The sequence below is a fragment of the Cannabis sativa genome, chromosome 1, assembly GCF_029168945.1.
Source record: "Cannabis sativa cultivar Pink pepper isolate KNU-18-1 chromosome 1, ASM2916894v1, whole genome shotgun sequence".
In the NCBI taxonomy this organism is placed as follows: domain Eukaryota; kingdom Viridiplantae; phylum Streptophyta; class Magnoliopsida; order Rosales; family Cannabaceae; genus Cannabis; species Cannabis sativa.
This window is the reverse complement of record NC_083601.1, coordinates 41,577,042-41,594,112: the sequence shown is the minus strand read 5'-3', so window position 1 is coordinate 41,594,112 and position 17,071 is coordinate 41,577,042. Positions and strand designations below refer to the sequence as shown.

Here is a 17,071-nt window from a genome sequence, read left to right as displayed (position 1 = left end):
TCATTTCCAACAAATCTTCATGCCAAAATAGACCTTAACTCAGAAGGGTTATATCACATTACACCATTCTGAAACTCAATCAGAAAAAGGACAATAGGCCCTAGCAAAAACTATGAGCAACTCTATCCTGATAGAATTGTGGATGTTGTGTTTGGCTTTGTAGACAGTTGATGGGCAAAAGGAAAAACTGGAATAACAGAGGTATATAGCTGTTTATTGAGTTAAGTATTGTGTGTTCTCTTTCCAATTCCGATCAATTAAGCCTTTTGTTTTATGTTTTAAGGGATCTAAATATCTAATGAACGAGTACATACACTATGTTCAAGAGTTGGTCAAGTCTGAGCATTAGATGCATGTTAACTTCTTCTGGATATGAACAAAAGGAAGGAAAAAAAAATATGCAAGTGTCCTTAATCCTAGTATAGCTCTCTGACTATATTAATCATGGAAGGCAACAACCTATGCTTAATATCATATATATACACTAATTTTACTTACTGTAGAATATCATTATTCAATCAGGGTCACAAAATAATGGTGGCCAAGATATATTGTTATCAAATACAAAAGTTAATATTTTATATCCACACAAAAACTGGCAGAATTAAAAGTGGAAGTTCAGAAAAGAGAAAAATGCTGCATAAATGAAATCAATTGCATAATAATATTGTACTGCTATCGTGCCAAGGGATTAGTCACATTTATAGAGTACATTTGTGGAATCATTTGGCCATGATTCAATTCCTTCCAGATAATTGAGCTACCAAACACTCCTTTAGCTCACACACAACCTGATTCATGTTTGGCCTTGTAATGGATGAATGTGCTAAACAAGCCATTGATATCTCAACTGCTTTCCACACAGAGTTTATTTTAAAATGTCCCCTTAATCTTGGATCAACAATATCATTAATCTCTCCATTTGCTATCATTACACTAACCCAATCTTTGAGGTGAGTCCTCTTATCCTGGGCTACACTTATAACCGGTCTACTTGTAATAATCTCAAGTAGAACAACTCCAAAACTATAAACATCACTTTTCTCGTTTAATCTATTTGTAGTAGTACCTGAATGTAAGTCAAGAAATTATATTTGAGAGACTTATAATGATATATTAGTAGTAGCTATGTATTTCTTTCCCTTCAATTTTCATCAAATATAAAAATTATTTTTATAAATATATATAAATTTGTTTCAATTAAATAAATTTCCTTAATATTTATTATACTTACTCTGGATCGAAATAACCTACTGTGCCAGCAACAACGGTTGATATATGAGTACCATTGTCTGCCGGAAAAATTCTCGACAAACCAAAATCAGCTATTTTAGCATGAAAATTATCTGTTATTAATATATTTGAAGTCTTTACATCTCTATGCACTATAGGTGGTTTGCAGCCATTGTGTAAATACTCCAATCCTGCATTTCATTATTCATACACTTTCTTTAAAATTGAATTAATAAATATCTATACATATATATAGATGAGATATTGTTAATTTGAAAGCTTTGTAACCTTGGGCAGCATCAATTGCTATTTGAAGCCTTTCTTCCCAACTCAAAATATCTTTATTATTGCCAACGCCTTCTGTATATATGATGTGTACAAATAATGTTATCTTCTAGTAACACTAATAATGAAAATTAACAATTGTATTCTTTATAAAATTATATTTTGATGTAGAAATAAAAATTAGCAACTTAACGTGAAAGATGAGAATCTAAACTCCCATTGGCAATGTACTCATAAATAAGAGCTTTGTTAGACTCTTCGTTACAATAACCAACAAGACTGGTAAGATTTCTATGATGAACCCTCATAAGAACTTTAACCTGTATTTCAAAAACATTTAAATAATAAAACATAAACATTACTTAATTTTGTATATGCGAACATATGGTTTAAAGACAAATTTTATAGTTATAAATACAAAATTAATGAATACCTCAGCTAGAAATTGTTGATAACCGTGATTTGATAACTGAGAAAGCATCTTAACAGCTACTTGAGTACCATCATCATTTATGATACCATGAAACACATATCCAAATCCACCTTTACCAAGTACTTTTTCAAAGTTGTTTGTCATTTTTGTCACTTCAGAATATGTAAATTGTCTTTTCTTGGACTCATGATCAATTAATGAATCAGTTTGAAAATTTGACGAGGCTAAATTCTCAGACAATACAAGACCTAATTAAAAAAATTCCACAGTAAGACTATATAAATATATATTAATCGATGGAGTTATACATAAATAAAAGAAGACATTGATTATTAAAGAAGTTACCAATTTTCTCTTTCTGTTTTTAAGTGTGAGCACAATAGTTGCGACTATAATCAATAAGATTATCAGTCCACCAAATGATGTTGCTATTGGAATTAGTATATTTTTCTTCTTCTTGTTTACACAAGGAGTGGACAAACCACATAATAAATCTTGATTTTCTCCGAAACTATATATTATATATCCACATTAAAAAACTTATAAAGTTAGTGATTGGTCTGAAAAATTGTTCCTCTAAAAAAGATAACATATTCAAACAGAGAAAAATTGCATACTTTACTAATAGCAAACCATTCTTCGATTTTTCAAGAAGTGAAGCTGGAACCGAGCCTGTGAGCATGTTTCTTTTCAAGTTCCTATAAGAAAAACAAGATTAAAGCTCTTCTTTGTCAGAAGAAGATTAAAGTTGAATTAATGTACTATATTATTAATAAATAAGTTTTATGATACATGGTAATTGATAGTGAAAGACTTACAACACTCTCAAATTTGGTAAAGAAGATAAAAAATCAGGCACGAATCCAGTTAAGTTATTGTCTGATAAGTCTCTGAAATAGAAAGTAATATGGTATTTAATGTTAATGTAACAACATTTTTAGATTTTTCTTGAGAAGAACTTTACAAACTAATTATGTATTTGACAGTACTTACAAAGATTCTAACATAGTCAATTTCGATATATGTTCACTTATACTGCCACTTAATCCACTCGAAGATAAGTCCCTGATAATATGGTAATTGATTAATTAGTCACAATATAATGTACAATTAAAAAAATAATAATTCAAAATTTTAAAGTAAATGAATCAAAATTAACTTACAAGGATCTAATTCTAGGAGGTTTAAGGATATCATTGCTACAATTTAGACCTGCCCATAAGTATTTTAGGGGAACACAAGGATCTCCATCCCAGTTTTTCTTCACATCATATGTTGATTTTATGCCCATGATTGCCTCCACTAGTAAAAAATAAGGATTATACACTATTAATATTAATAAATAACATAGTAGCTGTTAAAAACAAATATAAGACCTAATTTAGTGGTTCCATACTTCTCATCACAAAAAGAAATTCACAGGAATCTCCTTCTCCATAAGTCAAAAAAAAAACAAAAAAAACAAAAATACACATAGTACTATTATTATAAAAAAAATATAATAATTATAAATGAGCATTGCTATTGGCACCAGTGTGCCTAACACTTTTAAACACATCGTCTTCCAATTAGCTAACAATATTCCCTAAAAGTTATTACATATATTATTATTATTATTATTATTATGTTTTTTTTATATGTACTTGTAGCTTTTGGTTAATTTAGTTTGCTAATTTTTTTCTATTACTTATTCACTAAAGACATTAACAACTGGTTACCATGTACTCAAGAAAGATAAAACACTGGTAAATAGTTGGTGCCTTTTTTTTTTTTTTTCATTTTCAGGTTTAAACAATTAATTTCAATATTCAAAATCTATCTAAAAAATATAAGATGGCTAGATACTTTGATATATAAGAAGTGTTATAATTATTAATTACTTACCATCATCTTGGTGTGTCTCTGACTGTGAAAAATCAAGCGAGGAGTAGATCTCAATGGCATTGAGAATGGGTGGCAAAGTTGAGTTTTGAAGTTTGGTTAATGAAAAATTATATTGGCTTTGTCCTGTTAAGGGTGTGAGGGCATGGATGGTAAGTGTGGTCAAGTATTTAGGGACAATTGGTCCGTACATTAACTTACCATTGACATAGAAGTTAAATGCTCTACTCTCATTGGGCTTGATCAGTTGGAGTTCGGCGAAGTGTAAGTAGACATAATATCCGATGTTTTTATCTGAAGATGACACATTGAACCTGAGCGAACCATCCTTGTCTATAGGTACGGCAGCGTTGTTCATTACGATGGGCGGTAGCCAATAGTCATTTTTATGACCGTCTGAGTCTACTGTGAGCGATGTTGTTAATTGTGTCAACGCTTCGTCGTTTTGTGGAGACCAGAATCTATCAAGGGCATCATATGGATACCTGATTAAGACGCACAACCATAAACATTTTTATTTAGAATAAATAGTTATTTGTTTGTGGTAATATGAAATTGAAGATCACTATCGTATTTGATCTGCTCCCCAAATTTTTATTATCGTCATTCTTTTAATAAAAGAGAGCACAATTTCAGGAGCAAAAAATTTGGGAAAGCAAAATATGATGTAAAATTGCTAATAATTCATGGACCAGGACCGACCAAGGTAGGCAGACTAGGCGTGCGCCTCAGGCCTCCGAAAGTTCAGCCCTCGAAATTGTAAAAAAAAAAAATATTAATATATAGATAAAATATTAAATAAGAAAAAAATATAATAAAAATTGTTTGGTGTAATGATAAAAGGTTTAACTTCAATTTATAAGGTCACGGGATCAATTTCCAACCCTTTAGCATTAAACTAAGTACTAGAACTACAATTTTCATAATAGTTAAACTATATATAGAGCTCCGAAATTTAATTTCGCCTTAGGTCCTATATAGCTTAGGACCGGCCCTGTCGCTTTGAGAAATACCAAATTAAAAGGGATCAATAGTCTTGTACATAAATCAACACGTCTAAAAATATTAGGAGTTGCTAACTATTATGAAATTTATTATCCTAGATATGAAATTATATGATCACCTGTATGTACTGTTGGTGGTTGAACCCGTATCCACGGCGGCATAGTGTGACAAAGCTCCAGAATCATAAATCATATAAGTGTTGTTTTTTAAAGGTCTCAGCTCTATGGCTTGAATGAAGGGTGTACCAGATCCTGTGTTGACAAGACATACATGAACATAGTCTTGTGGAGGAGTATATATCATCTCCTTAAACACAAATACTGAATCTGACGTGATGGTCACAGTGTCCCAATAATTAGGTCCAATGTGGAGATCAAATTTGATTGTGTTCTTGTTTAGACCATCGTAGTTTCCGTACAAAAAAGATGTCCTAAAGAAATACTTTGTACCCTTTTTTATGGTTAGTGTGTAACAGTTTCGAATTCCCTCAGGAAAGCTTCTGAGGAATGTTGCTTGTTGTTGGAAACCGGCTCTGTATTTGGGCATTATGCTTTGTATTACACCGCTTTTAATAAAAGCAGCATCTGAAATGTAATTTATTGTCGTTGTTTTCTCTATGTAACTTGAACCTTCGGCCCGCCCACAATCCAAGCTGATGAAACCTGGAATCATGTAAGAAATTTTAATTGGCTACTTTTATATGATGAACAAATTGCATAATATATAGAAAATTTCTAAAATGCTTACTAAACATCATTTTCGATGTTATACTACTATTGGTGTAATTAAGTATCGAGTTTCATATAATTTAAGAAAATAGTTTTTAAAAAATATTGTTAATCAATCATATTATGTCACCTATAAAAGATGATGCTCAATATATAATAGGGTAAATAGGATTTGTAGAATTTTTGTATTGTTGATGTAATATTAATGTTAATTTTATCTAGCTCAAGAGTCAAAATAGCAATGTAACCATAAATTATGATAACATCAACATGATTTTTAAGAGTTAGTGTTTATATGTTTAATGTTAATAAATTGAATTTTTGATAGTTTAAAATTGTTAAACAAATTTTTATACTGTATTTGCACTTAGAACTCATGGTTACATAAGTAAATTATTTTAAAAAAATAAAAATAATATAATTGAAGGGAAATATTTGATTTGTATAAAATTTAGTGACAAAACTCAAAACTCTACGAGTATATATCTTAGTTCAAAAAGAAAAAAAAAAATCTTATTAATTCAATATAATAGTGAACTTTATAATAATTACCTTTTTGATCATCTTGTGCATGAATGAGATGTGTAACAACAAGCGATAGAATGATGAAATGAAGCTTCAACATCTTACATTCCCCCATATTGCTATCCAGAGATCATATGCAACTACATTAACTGCAAACAAACTTGAATTGTTGTATACATTTATATATGATCGTATATATGTATATATATCAAGTATTAATTAACTAATAACTATGTCCAAGTGGTCTATATATATTTGTATGAAATAGCTAATTAATTAAGCGTTTATATATTGAACTCAATGATGCTAGCTATATCGTGGGTGAATTAACTTCTTTGTTGTTTAGGAAGTTGACATACATGCAAGGGTTTAGGTGCTATATATATTGTTAAGACATAACAAAACCTCTTTCTTTCTAGCTTTTTATAATATAAATACAAATTAATTGGAAGATATTGAGATATATAGCTACTTGCTTGTTTGGTTTTATTTAGTACCCTTGTTGTATACGACTGCCTAATTCGGGATTATTATTTATTTTAAAAGGATTCGAATTAGAAAATTATGCAAGCTCGATCGAAATGGCAATCACGTACATAAATTGGAATTGAAAAGTACAAATACGTACGTACATAACTACTTAACTGGAAAAGACCTGTGTTCCTCTCAAAAACAAAAAACACAACACCTACCCCACAATGACTTAAAAATAAAATATATAATAATTAAAAATAAGTTTTTTTCTTTATATTGATGGAGGAATTTAAACTTAGAAACCTACCAGAGGAACAGACTATACTTAATCTTATGACTACATTAAAAATTATATTGAAATTTTCCTAAATAATCCTTGCCAACAAAATGTAATAACTTTTTATTTGTGAATTTTTAAATGAGATATTTGTCGTTTTATATATTTTTTTTTTAAAAGGGTAACCATTTTTAGAGAAACGAATAGATTTCTTCCATTTAAAAAACCTTACTATCTATCTTAAACCAATTTATGAATCGCAAAATTAACGTTACGATAAACATGAGAGAAAGATGACCCTAGAAAGCTAGACAATAAAATTTAATTATTATTAGAAAACTTCAAATAAAGAGAAAATATATTATGGAAATTAAAGTTGCCTCCAAAAATCAAAAACTTCATGTGGCGTGCTGGTGTGGGTTGCCTCCCAACATTAGTTTAGCTTCGAACCAAGCATGTCAATGTAAGCTTTCTCCGTCCCTTTTGTCATTCCAATGGCGAGACAATCATTCATTGTTTAGTCACCTTCAAGGCAATCACAACTTGCTGAAATAGAGTGGGGATTGGCACTGTTTGTGCACCTGTTTCTTCCTTTGTGGACTGGTGTACTTCAGTCTTCAAGTAGGTTAACACAAAAAAAAAAAGTACCTTGTTGCACCTGTGTGTTGGGCCATTTGGAGCGCCAGAAATAATGTTTTGGAAAGGAAAGACAGTCCGAGCGGATGACATTATTGTGTTTGCTAAAAATTACCTTAATCAATGGAATAATGCTCAAAATTCTGTCATAGGCTCATTATGATCTGATATTCAGACAAATAATGGTGCAGAGCATTGGTCTCCACCACTCGCTAACAGTATTAAGGTTAATGTAGACACGGCTTTGTTCGATAAGGGTCGTTCATTTGGTACGGGATAAGAAGGGTATGCTCATTGAAGGTCGAACCATATAGGCACGATTGAACCTATTTTGGCTAAAGCGATAAGTGTTAAGGAAGCTATAACTTGGACAAAGAGCAACCAATATGGCAACATATAACTGTGGAGAGTGACTGTCTTGGGGTTGTGCAAGCATTACGTAGCTCTATGTGCATGATATCTTTGTTTGATCAAGTAATTCAAAAAGTTGTAAAAATTTGCTTGCTGAATTATGTGACGTTGCGATTATTTTTATTAACGATCTGCTAATATAGTGGCTCGTTGCTTTGCTAGAATCTCTAATTTATATATATTCTGTTTGGAGTCTATTCCTACTGAGATGTTAGCATGTTTGGTGATTGATTTTGTTGGTTAATAAAGTTAATATTTTTCATTCAAAAAATATATAGTATCGAATAATAAAACTAAAAGTATTATGTGACTGAGTTAAAACTCCTTAAAATATATAATATTTAGTTAATATCACACTATAAAGTAATAATATTTGTTAAAATAAGAATATAAATTCTAGTGCTAAAAAAATATTGCACATTATAATTTTTGGTAAGCAAAAAACTTATCTTAGAAAACTTTTCATTTTTAATCATTAAAAAAAATTAGGAAAGAAAATCTCATTCTTTATAAAAATGTAGATTTTTTTTTTCTTATTTTATGTTGGCCCGCTAATTCTTCTTGTTACAAAGTTTACTAAACAAGATTCCTTTTAAATAAACATGCACTATAATACTTTTTCGTAATATATTGAAATAGGAAAGAAATACTTGTGATTTTTTTTCCTTTTAAATTGATTTTTCTGTTTTATATGTAATTATTCATGTACATATGTGCTTGCCTATAGTAAAATACTAAATCAAAAGTATATATAAAAAAAATAAAAAAGAGTTGATTATTTATTTTTTTCAATTTGACTATAGTAAAAACAAAAAGAGAATTATCCTATATACTATTTTTTTAAATTTTTTTTTTAAATTTACAATTTGTGTTACTTCAAGTGATTTTTAAATACAAAAAAATTGTTTTAAAGTGTTAGAAAAAAAAAATCCATAACAAAATTGTGTTGGGCTTTAATATTTATGAAGCTTTCAATATGTTGTTCAGTTACAAAGTTAAAGGATATAATCTTGGAATTTATAGTGATTCAATGAAGAACAAAAAAAATAATTAATTTTCTTTATTTATCAATTTAGTAATCCGTAGGTATGAATATGATCAAGATCCATTAATTTTGTTGATTTATTAACCCTTATTAATTTTTTGCATGTGCAAATTTTTCCGTTTCCAAATAAGAAAAAAAACTTTTAAACAAAATAATAATAATAATATTTTTTTTTAATTTCCATGTCACGCCATGCATTGCATATAATCTTATTCTTAATCATTATTCAAAGTGAGTGAGTACCCAAAATAGGATTTCAAAACAGAATCTGTTAAGATCTTTACCTCTCAATTCATTACTCCTCCTTTCCTTCCTTCAATATCCCTACAAAGAAATTAACAAACCTATTCAGAAAAAACAGCTTCTTCATTCATAATATTACTATTTATTATTTTAATATTCAAACAGAAATTAAATAATAATAATAATAATAATAATAACACCCCCAATAGCCACGGCCACGGCACCGGAAACGCTATGAAATCTTTGCTCATAATTTCATTTCAATTATAATCGATTATATTATATTATATATATATATACATATTCAGAGAACAATGAGCCTGAACCCTCAAACAACAACCACATTACCCACTTCATCAAACTCATCGTCTTCAACCTCGTCTTCTTCGTCCAAAGGAAACGGTAACGGCCAAGCTTGCGCCGCCTGTAAATACCAGCGTAGAAAGTGTGCCCCTGATTGTATATTGGCTCCTTATTTCCCTCACGACAGCCATAGACAATTCCTCAACGCACACAAGCTCTTCGGTGTCAGTAACATTACCAAAATCATCAAGAAACTCGATTCCCCTGCCGCCAGAGAACAAGCCATGCGAACAATCATATTCCAGTCCGATGCACGCGCCGCCCACCCTGTCGGCGGTTGCTTCCATATCATTCAAGAACTCTTGAGAAAGATTGAAGCCACGAAAGCTGAACTCGACCTCGTTAATCAAGATCTCGCCGTCTACCGCGCCGCCGCCGCAGCCGCCGGCGTGCCACCACCGCCGCAGGTTCAGCACGTGGTTGATCAGAATTTAGTTTTGTATAACGATGATAATTCCATGTCTAATTTGCAACTTCATAATCATCATCAATTTCTTCATTCGCACGTTATGGGTATGGATGGGTCAGATCAATTGCAGGCTTCACAGTATGATCTTGTTCAGGATGATGTTAGTTCGTGGGTCGTACAAGATTCCGGCATTGATATGAAGCCTTCTACTGAAGAAGTAGGTCTTGTTGATGATCAAGATCTTCATCATCATGTCAAACCTCTTCTTCAAATTCCATCTGATGAGAAGATTAATATTGATAATAGGGTAGTACTTGCTGAACACCATCATCATCATGACCCACGGTTGGTTTTTTCTTCACATTACATGTTATTTGTTTTATATATATATATATATATATTTATATATATATATGAATGAAAATTGAAATGAGTAATTTTTATTTTTGAAAATTGCAGAGTTGATGATGAAACCATGCTAATAAGGACAAATGTGGATGATGATAATGTGACATTGAAGGAAGAGAATGAGAATGATCATTACACTATTCAACAAAATGTTAATAATGGCGATGGTGAAGATCTAAGAGATGCAGCTACTTTGTTTACCCTTAAAAATTCTACCACTTAAAAAGGGGTAGGAATAATAATAACACTATGTTATTATATTCCTCCCCTTCTATATTACTTTCTTATTTTCTTTGTTTTTGTTTGTTTCTTCTTTCTCCTTTTTTGTTTTTTTTTCAATTATTTAGGCTTAGGAAGAACATAAGAATTTTACATATTTATGCATATATATTAGCAATATAATGTAGCAAGTTTTTTTTTTCTTGACAAAATTTTGAACCTTTATTTTCTGTCATTTTGGAGTGTCTCCAATTGTGTTCGTTTTACATTATACATGGTGGTGGTATTGGAGTTCTCCTCACAATTAAGATCACAAACCCATCAATCTTTTCTCTATAAATTTAATATCTTCAAAGTAAATGATCTCTTTGTAAACAGTTCGAATGGGTCCATTTCATTTTCTAAGAGCAATAATGTACAAATGAATAACATGTTAGTCTGTACAGATGACAAAAATTAGTATTCCCAAACTAAGAGTTGTCAGGAATTGATACTTCCTAGTCTCTCATTGTACCTCATCATTTACATTCAATTCTCTACCAACAAGATTTTGGAGATTAATGCTTCCATTTGGGTATATAGTATATATATCCCTCACATTCCAAATGAAGCGCCAAGACATGAAGGACTCATATACTAACTCCAAATTTGCTTGCCCTGCTGAGAACATATAAACATTCTTATTCACCACAATCCAACTTTGCCCAGGAATTTACTTCAAACCCTTTCTTTTCTCTGAGATCATCACTTTAGCAAATTCCTCCCACTTCCCAATTGCAGCATAAATATTTGACAGCAGCATCGACTCCAAGTTGATCTGATGGAAAATGTGGTCTGCAATTTCCTCTGTGACAGGATGTGTGTTCTTGTACATTCTACACGAGTTCAAAAGACCATTCCAAACGCAAGCATTTGGTATCAATTGAATGTTTTTAATGATGTTTCTTGCTTCTTGAAGTAGCCCGGCACGGCCAAGAAGATCCACCATGCAAGAATAGTGCTCCATCTGGGGTTCTATTCCATAAACTTTACTCATCCGACTGAAGAGAGAACGGCCCTCATTGATGAGCCCTGCATGACTACATGCAGAAAGGATAGCCACAAAGGTGACATTATCTGGCTTGAATACAGAGTTATTTATCTGATCAAAAACTGTCAGAGCATTCTGACAGATTCCTTAAATTCCATAACCGGTGATCATAGAATTCCATGAAATCAAGTCTTGAGTATCTAAATTCTCAAATATTAGCTGCCCTTCTTTAAAAATCTTCCATTGTGCATGTCGATCAATCCGATTACAATTACAAATTCAAATTGACACACAAACCGGCAATTGATAAATGGAAAAATTGAGTCATTTTTATTTATATTGAACAATAAATTGTAGCTTCAAAAAGTTGCTTTGTCCATTCAAAGTGTTGTTTTATCAGCAGAACAAATTAGATTGCTCAATCCCATTTGTGATCAGATCCTTTAAGGCTCTCTGGTGGTCAATGTGTAATGACCAAAGTGACAACAGAAGCTTTCAATGGATCTATTACATGTCATATGATTCCTTAATCGAACACTAAAAAGAATTACATGTGTTACACTTATATGGAACTTCCATGTCCTGTTGAAACTAATCTCAGCTTTCAAAGCCTTAAAAAAGAAAATCCGCAAGCTCTGGCTTTGCAACAGAGCAATACATGATGAGACTTCCAATTTCAGTCATTTTAGTAGTCCATATCACCCATGTCCGGCATACGGCTTGGAGGTTTCTTCTGGTCTGTATTTTCCACTACAGCTGCCTCAGTTGTTGTCAAAAGCAATGAGACGCTGTCAAATTCAAGAGAACACATTTTGGTCAGAAATAACAGGACATTTCCAACTATGCACATCACAAGTTACGTTCCAACGAAACCAAAAAAGAAAGAAGAGAATTTCACCTGGCAGCATCTGACAATGCTGTTCGCACAACTTTGAGAGGATCAATTATGCCAGCCTTTACCATGTCGACATAGTCACCTACTTAGTCAAAACCATACTTGTTAATGTTATTGAAAACTAACTTTAAATATGTTAAGGGAGAACTCCTGAAAAAATGTATTTTTGGTTTTTGAATGATTGAAAGAACAAACCTTTCGCAGCATCATAACCAAGATTTGGATCATTTTGTTCCAACAGTTTGCCAAGAATCAACGCACCGTCAAAACCTGCGTTTTGGACTATTGTGAATGTGGGTGCCTGCAGGAAGTAAACCAAAACCTACCATCAGGAAATACCGAGCCACGGCTAAAACCCCACATGAAATGTTAACAAATCTACTCAAACAAAACCTTGAGAGCACTCTGGATTATTTGTACGCCTCTTTTCTGGTCTTCATTTTGAGTCTGGAGGTTTTCTAAAGCTTTGGATGCGTATAAAAGAGCAACACCACCACCTAATACAATCAATGAAAATATGATTAGTTGAAGGATATAGATATACTTAAAACTGATAGATGGAAAGAATGAAATAAACAACTAACCTGGGACGATACCCTCTTCCACAGCTGCCCTTGTAGCATTTAAGGCATCTGTTACCCTGTCTTTCCTTTCCCCAACCTCTGCCTCACTTGCCCCTCCAACCTTTAAGGATTATGCTGTCAAAAAGAGCTTAAGAAATACAAAACATGAGATAGAATTTACCAAGTCGAAATACCTTAAAAACTGCTACACCCCCAGATAGCTTTGCAAGACGTTCCTGCGATTTCTCCTTGTCAAACAAGGCAGTACTCTTCTCCATCGCAGCTCTTAACTGGATAATCAGGACAAAGTTAGAAAATAATTTTTAAAACCAAAAAAAATGAAAATATATCAATAAATAATTACATGTGAACTCCACTATCCACACACCTCCTCACATCTTTCTTCTATCAGCTTCTTATGCCCACCTCCATGTAGAATGATTGTGTCATCAAGAGAAACAGTCACCTGTTGTAATTTTATATCACCATTAGCCAGAATAATACACATCTAGGCAGAGTATTGACTAAAATACAAACCTTCTTTGCAGTACCAAGCATTTCAAGTTGGACTTTATCAAGAGTTAGACCACGATCTTCACTGATAACCTGTATATAAAAAGCATAAGTCGACGAGAACAAATGCATGTTACATGCAATTCGAAAATAGCTTTTTTACCTCTCCGCCAGTGAGGATGGCAAGATCGTCTAAATTCGCTTTTCTGTTATCCCCAAAACCAGGAGCTTTGATAGCACAAACCTAAAATATAAAGGTACCCCTAGTTAAAGTACAAAATTCTCACGCCACATACACCAATTAGAGACAGAAAAGAGACCTATTTACTGTAAAAAATAAATTACACACAGAGATGTGCATGTGCATATTTACATGCATCAAACGCAATAATGCATATATTGCATGTGAGCATATACATATATTCGTTGCACATAATATCTTCATAAGAGCACAAATTCCAACAAGAAACTAATCTGTTTATATCTATCATTTAAATACCTTCTCTACACAAGAAAAACACTTGAAATATACAGAACGTTTAGGAGTGGCACATTAAAAGGGGCGGGGAGGTGGATATCACAGAAATATGTACAAATAAATACCCGGACGTTTATAAAACAAAGTATTGTTAGGGACAAATAAACTCTGAAATTTCCCTGAAATGGTTTCAACTATTACTGGTACTGTTGAAGACCTGGTGGAATTTATTCTCAATAGATTTAAAATTTAAAAATAATAATAAAAAAAAAAGTCCACACAAATTATTTTAATCAACAAACATATATCATTCAAGGAAACAACGATTTTAACAAAATTTTGAAGCATAGCAAAATACTCACCTTAAGCCCAGCATGATGCTTGTTGAGTATAAGCATAGACAGTGCATCGCTTTCAATGTCCTCGGCCACAACAAGAAGTGGTCTGTTTTTCTATTCAAAATGAAATGAAAAACGAACAAGGAATAAGTCCAACCACCAAATCACATAAACAATTACCTATCTAGAGCAGAAAAAGATCAATTACCTTTACTGTATGCTCCAGAATTCTCACGAGCAAATTCATGTCTGAAATTTTCTTCTCGTGAATGAGGATATATGGATTATCAAGTTCCTGCCAATATGATAGTATTGCAAATTACAGTGGATTAGATCAACAAAAATATACTAGTATAAAATAATAAGAGATTTAATGTCCCAAACAAAAATATATTCAACAATACAAGACCAAACTCAACAGAACTACACAACTTGCATAAGTAAATAAGTTGGGACGATTGCACTTAATCTTAAGTTATAAGAAGAGGAAAAAGAAAAAGTAAAATGAACTATAGTAAAGGGTAGGCACGGGAACAATTTCACAATATTTTAAATTTACATAGCGAATTCTTAGAGCTGGCCTTGTTATAGACTCAGTCACAGGGTATACATCAAAATGACTATTCACTTGTGTCAAACAGAAACTATTTACAAACAATAAAATATCTAAACTTACACATTTCTGAGTCTTCTGATCAGTGACAAAGTAAGGAGAAATATAACCTCTGGCAAGCTTCATTCCTTCCACCACTTCTAACTCATTGTCTAAGGTATTACCATCCTATCAATATCCCAATCACACAAGATTAAACACTTGCTGAGTTGGCCAAATATATAACCTGGGAAGAGAGAGAAGGAAAGATGCTCACAGCGACAGTGATGACTCCTTCCTTTCCAACTTTTTCCATTGCTTTGGCTATCAATTCTCCAATCTCACGTTCACCATTTGCAGAAATAGTGGCAACCTATATTGTATCAGTATTAATTTAATTATCATCATTACTAAAACACACACATGATTAAAGAGAATTTAAATTGACAATGATTCCATCATATCCATAGACATGTAACCCAGCATTACAATCTTGACAACACTTCAATCTGAAAATTATTTGCTAATATTTGAATACATAATAAATAAACTCTCTGCAGGTATGCAAAAATTAATTGCTCCTATCAAATTAGTGCAAAAATGCTCCGCCTAATTTTCATTTATATACAAAAGTAAATTCCATGAAATTATGTAAAATCAAATCCAATGATTCACCTGAGTAATTTCTTCTGGTGTACTTATCATCAGTGCCCTGCTTTTCAGATCTGCAATAACAGCATTAACAGCCATATTGATACCACTGCGCAAATCCATCACATTTGTCCCTGCAGCTATCGACTTGCAACCTTCTGTCAGTATTGCTTGGGTAAGAACAGTAGCACAAGTGGTACCTGCAAAGAAATATAAACACCTTTTCCTGAATCTTGCCATATGAATATCGTCTTAAAAGTAGAGGGAAAAAACCAAGTTCGTGCCTTGAACTTCGTGGACAGAACTAGAGGCACATATTGGGTTTATCAATAATGTAGGTGTAGCCCATTTAAAATAAATAAATGTCCAAATCTAATATGTATGCTACATTTCATATAACTACAGAAAATAGTAGACTAAAAGAAATTTCATTTCATTTCACTATGTACGACTAAAAAACCAAATTTAAGAAAGGATGATTACCATCGCCTGCAACATTATTGGTAGCTCTGGCAACCTGTTTTACAAGATCAGCGCCTACATTCTTATACTTATCCTTAAAATTGATGCTTTTGGCAACGGTTACACCATCCTTTGTAATCTTAGGTGCCCCATGACTTTTCTCAATAATCACATGACGACCCTGAAACACATCAAGCAATCAAACATAGTAAAGAGACTAAAAGATGGACTGGAATTTCTTATTATAAATAGAATTAAGTAATATTCAGGTAAATTAAGGATATCAATTATTTGGTTGAAAAGAAAACAAAATTTTCAAGCATATATTTGTAATACCTTAGGCCCCATTGTAACTTTCACGGCCTCAGCGACCTCAGAGACACCTCCCAGCATTGCTGCACGAGCCCCAACCCCAAAATTGATATCTTTGGCCACATAATTTCTGTTGCAAGTAACCCTGCTATATAGCTTTACAAACAAATGAAAGTAAAAATTAGTGATTCGACCATATGGGATATTAATGTCTCAGAAAGTAACATAATTGGCTCCTAAGTTCCACCAAGGTATCGAATTTAACAATCTTTGTGAAATGCCCAAATGCCCCGGTAAGTTAAACGAATAGAATAAATAGAAAAATCCAAAATTTTCCTCATAATAGAGCTCTAAGACCTTAGTGAAGCTAATTTTCATTCTACTTTGATAAATATATATACATAGCAAGTGTATAAACCCAGAAATTCGATGCTGAAAAGTGGAGCAAGTGTTTTACCAGCTTCTTATAGTTAGATGAATTTATGGATGAGGCCAATTTTGAAGCTATTCGATACATGAGCCCACTGATTAGTCGAGGTCGGAAATGGTGTGAGCGATCGAGACAGTAGAGAGAGAAGAAGAAGAAGAAAAGCTTTTTGTTTTCTGGGTTTAGTGATTTTCCTTTCACATAACAAAAGTAGGACTTTAGTAGGGTTTAAGGC

General features: G+C 32.3%; 3 protein-coding genes across 3 annotated transcripts; 1 reads left to right on the top strand and 2 right to left on the bottom strand.

Moving 5' to 3' along the window:
- Positions 1-634: 634 nt before the first annotated feature.
- On the bottom strand, positions 635-5,571 carry LOC115706960 (LRR receptor-like serine/threonine-protein kinase IOS1). Its single transcript, XM_061109918.1, has 10 exons — positions 4,956-5,571; positions 3,836-4,344; positions 3,115-3,253; positions 2,945-3,016; positions 2,770-2,841; positions 2,492-2,649; positions 1,952-2,199; positions 1,712-1,838; positions 1,522-1,593; positions 635-1,424 (listed from the first exon to the last, which is right to left on the bottom strand). Exons 1-10 carry the CDS (start codon positions 5,507-5,509, stop codon positions 1,231-1,233), a joined length of 2,145 nt encoding a protein of 714 aa, XP_060965901.1. The 5' UTR covers positions 5,510-5,571; the 3' UTR covers positions 635-1,230.
- Positions 5,572-9,265: 3,694 nt separating this feature from the next.
- On the top strand, positions 9,266-10,810 carry LOC115706959 (LOB domain-containing protein 22). The gene is made up of 2 exons (XM_030634744.2): positions 9,266-10,293; positions 10,408-10,810. Exons 1-2 carry the CDS (start codon positions 9,491-9,493, stop codon positions 10,577-10,579), a joined length of 975 nt encoding a protein of 324 aa, XP_030490604.1. The 5' UTR covers positions 9,266-9,490; the 3' UTR covers positions 10,580-10,810.
- A 1,106-nt stretch (positions 10,811-11,916) lies between these two features.
- Positions 11,917-17,053, bottom strand: LOC115706958 (chaperonin CPN60-like 2, mitochondrial). Its single transcript, XM_030634743.2, has 17 exons — positions 16,867-17,053; positions 16,434-16,565; positions 16,119-16,278; positions 15,660-15,835; positions 15,262-15,357; positions 15,069-15,173; positions 14,601-14,687; positions 14,417-14,506; positions 13,740-13,820; positions 13,601-13,669; positions 13,452-13,529; positions 13,258-13,353; positions 13,085-13,184; positions 12,894-12,997; positions 12,696-12,801; positions 12,504-12,582; positions 11,917-12,393 (listed from the first exon to the last, which is right to left on the bottom strand). The coding sequence occupies exons 1-17, from the start codon at positions 16,924-16,926 to the stop codon at positions 12,291-12,293; spliced, it is 1,722 nt and encodes a 573-aa protein (XP_030490603.2). The 5' UTR covers positions 16,927-17,053; the 3' UTR covers positions 11,917-12,290.
- Positions 17,054-17,071: the final 18 nt, after the last annotated feature.

Coding starts and splice junctions, on each gene's coding strand:
- LOC115706960 (XM_061109918.1), bottom strand. CDS start 5,509: ATGATTCCAGGTTTCATCAGCTTGGATTGTGGGCGGGCCGAAGGTTCA. Junction 3,254..3,835: donor AGAGACACACCAAGATGATG/GTAAGTAATTAA, acceptor ATTTTTTACTAG/TGGAGGCAATCATGGGCATA. Junction 2,200..2,491: donor ACCAATCACTAACTTTATAA/GTTTTTTAATGT, acceptor TTTTTTAATTAG/GTCTTGTATTGTCTGAGAAT.
- LOC115706959 (XM_030634744.2), top strand. CDS start 9,491: ATGAGCCTGAACCCTCAAACAACAACCACATTACCCACTTCATCAAAC. Junction 10,294..10,407: donor CATCATCATCATGACCCACG/GTTGGTTTTTTC, acceptor TGAAAATTGCAG/AGTTGATGATGAAACCATGC.
- LOC115706958 (XM_030634743.2), bottom strand. CDS start 16,926: ATGTATCGAATAGCTTCAAAATTGGCCTCATCCATAAATTCATCTAAC. Junction 15,174..15,261: donor AAGGAGTCATCACTGTCGCT/GTGAGCATCTTT, acceptor GGATATTGATAG/GATGGTAATACCTTAGACAA. Junction 13,354..13,451: donor TAGAAGAAAGATGTGAGGAG/GTGTGTGGATAG, acceptor CTGATTATCCAG/TTAAGAGCTGCGATGGAGAA.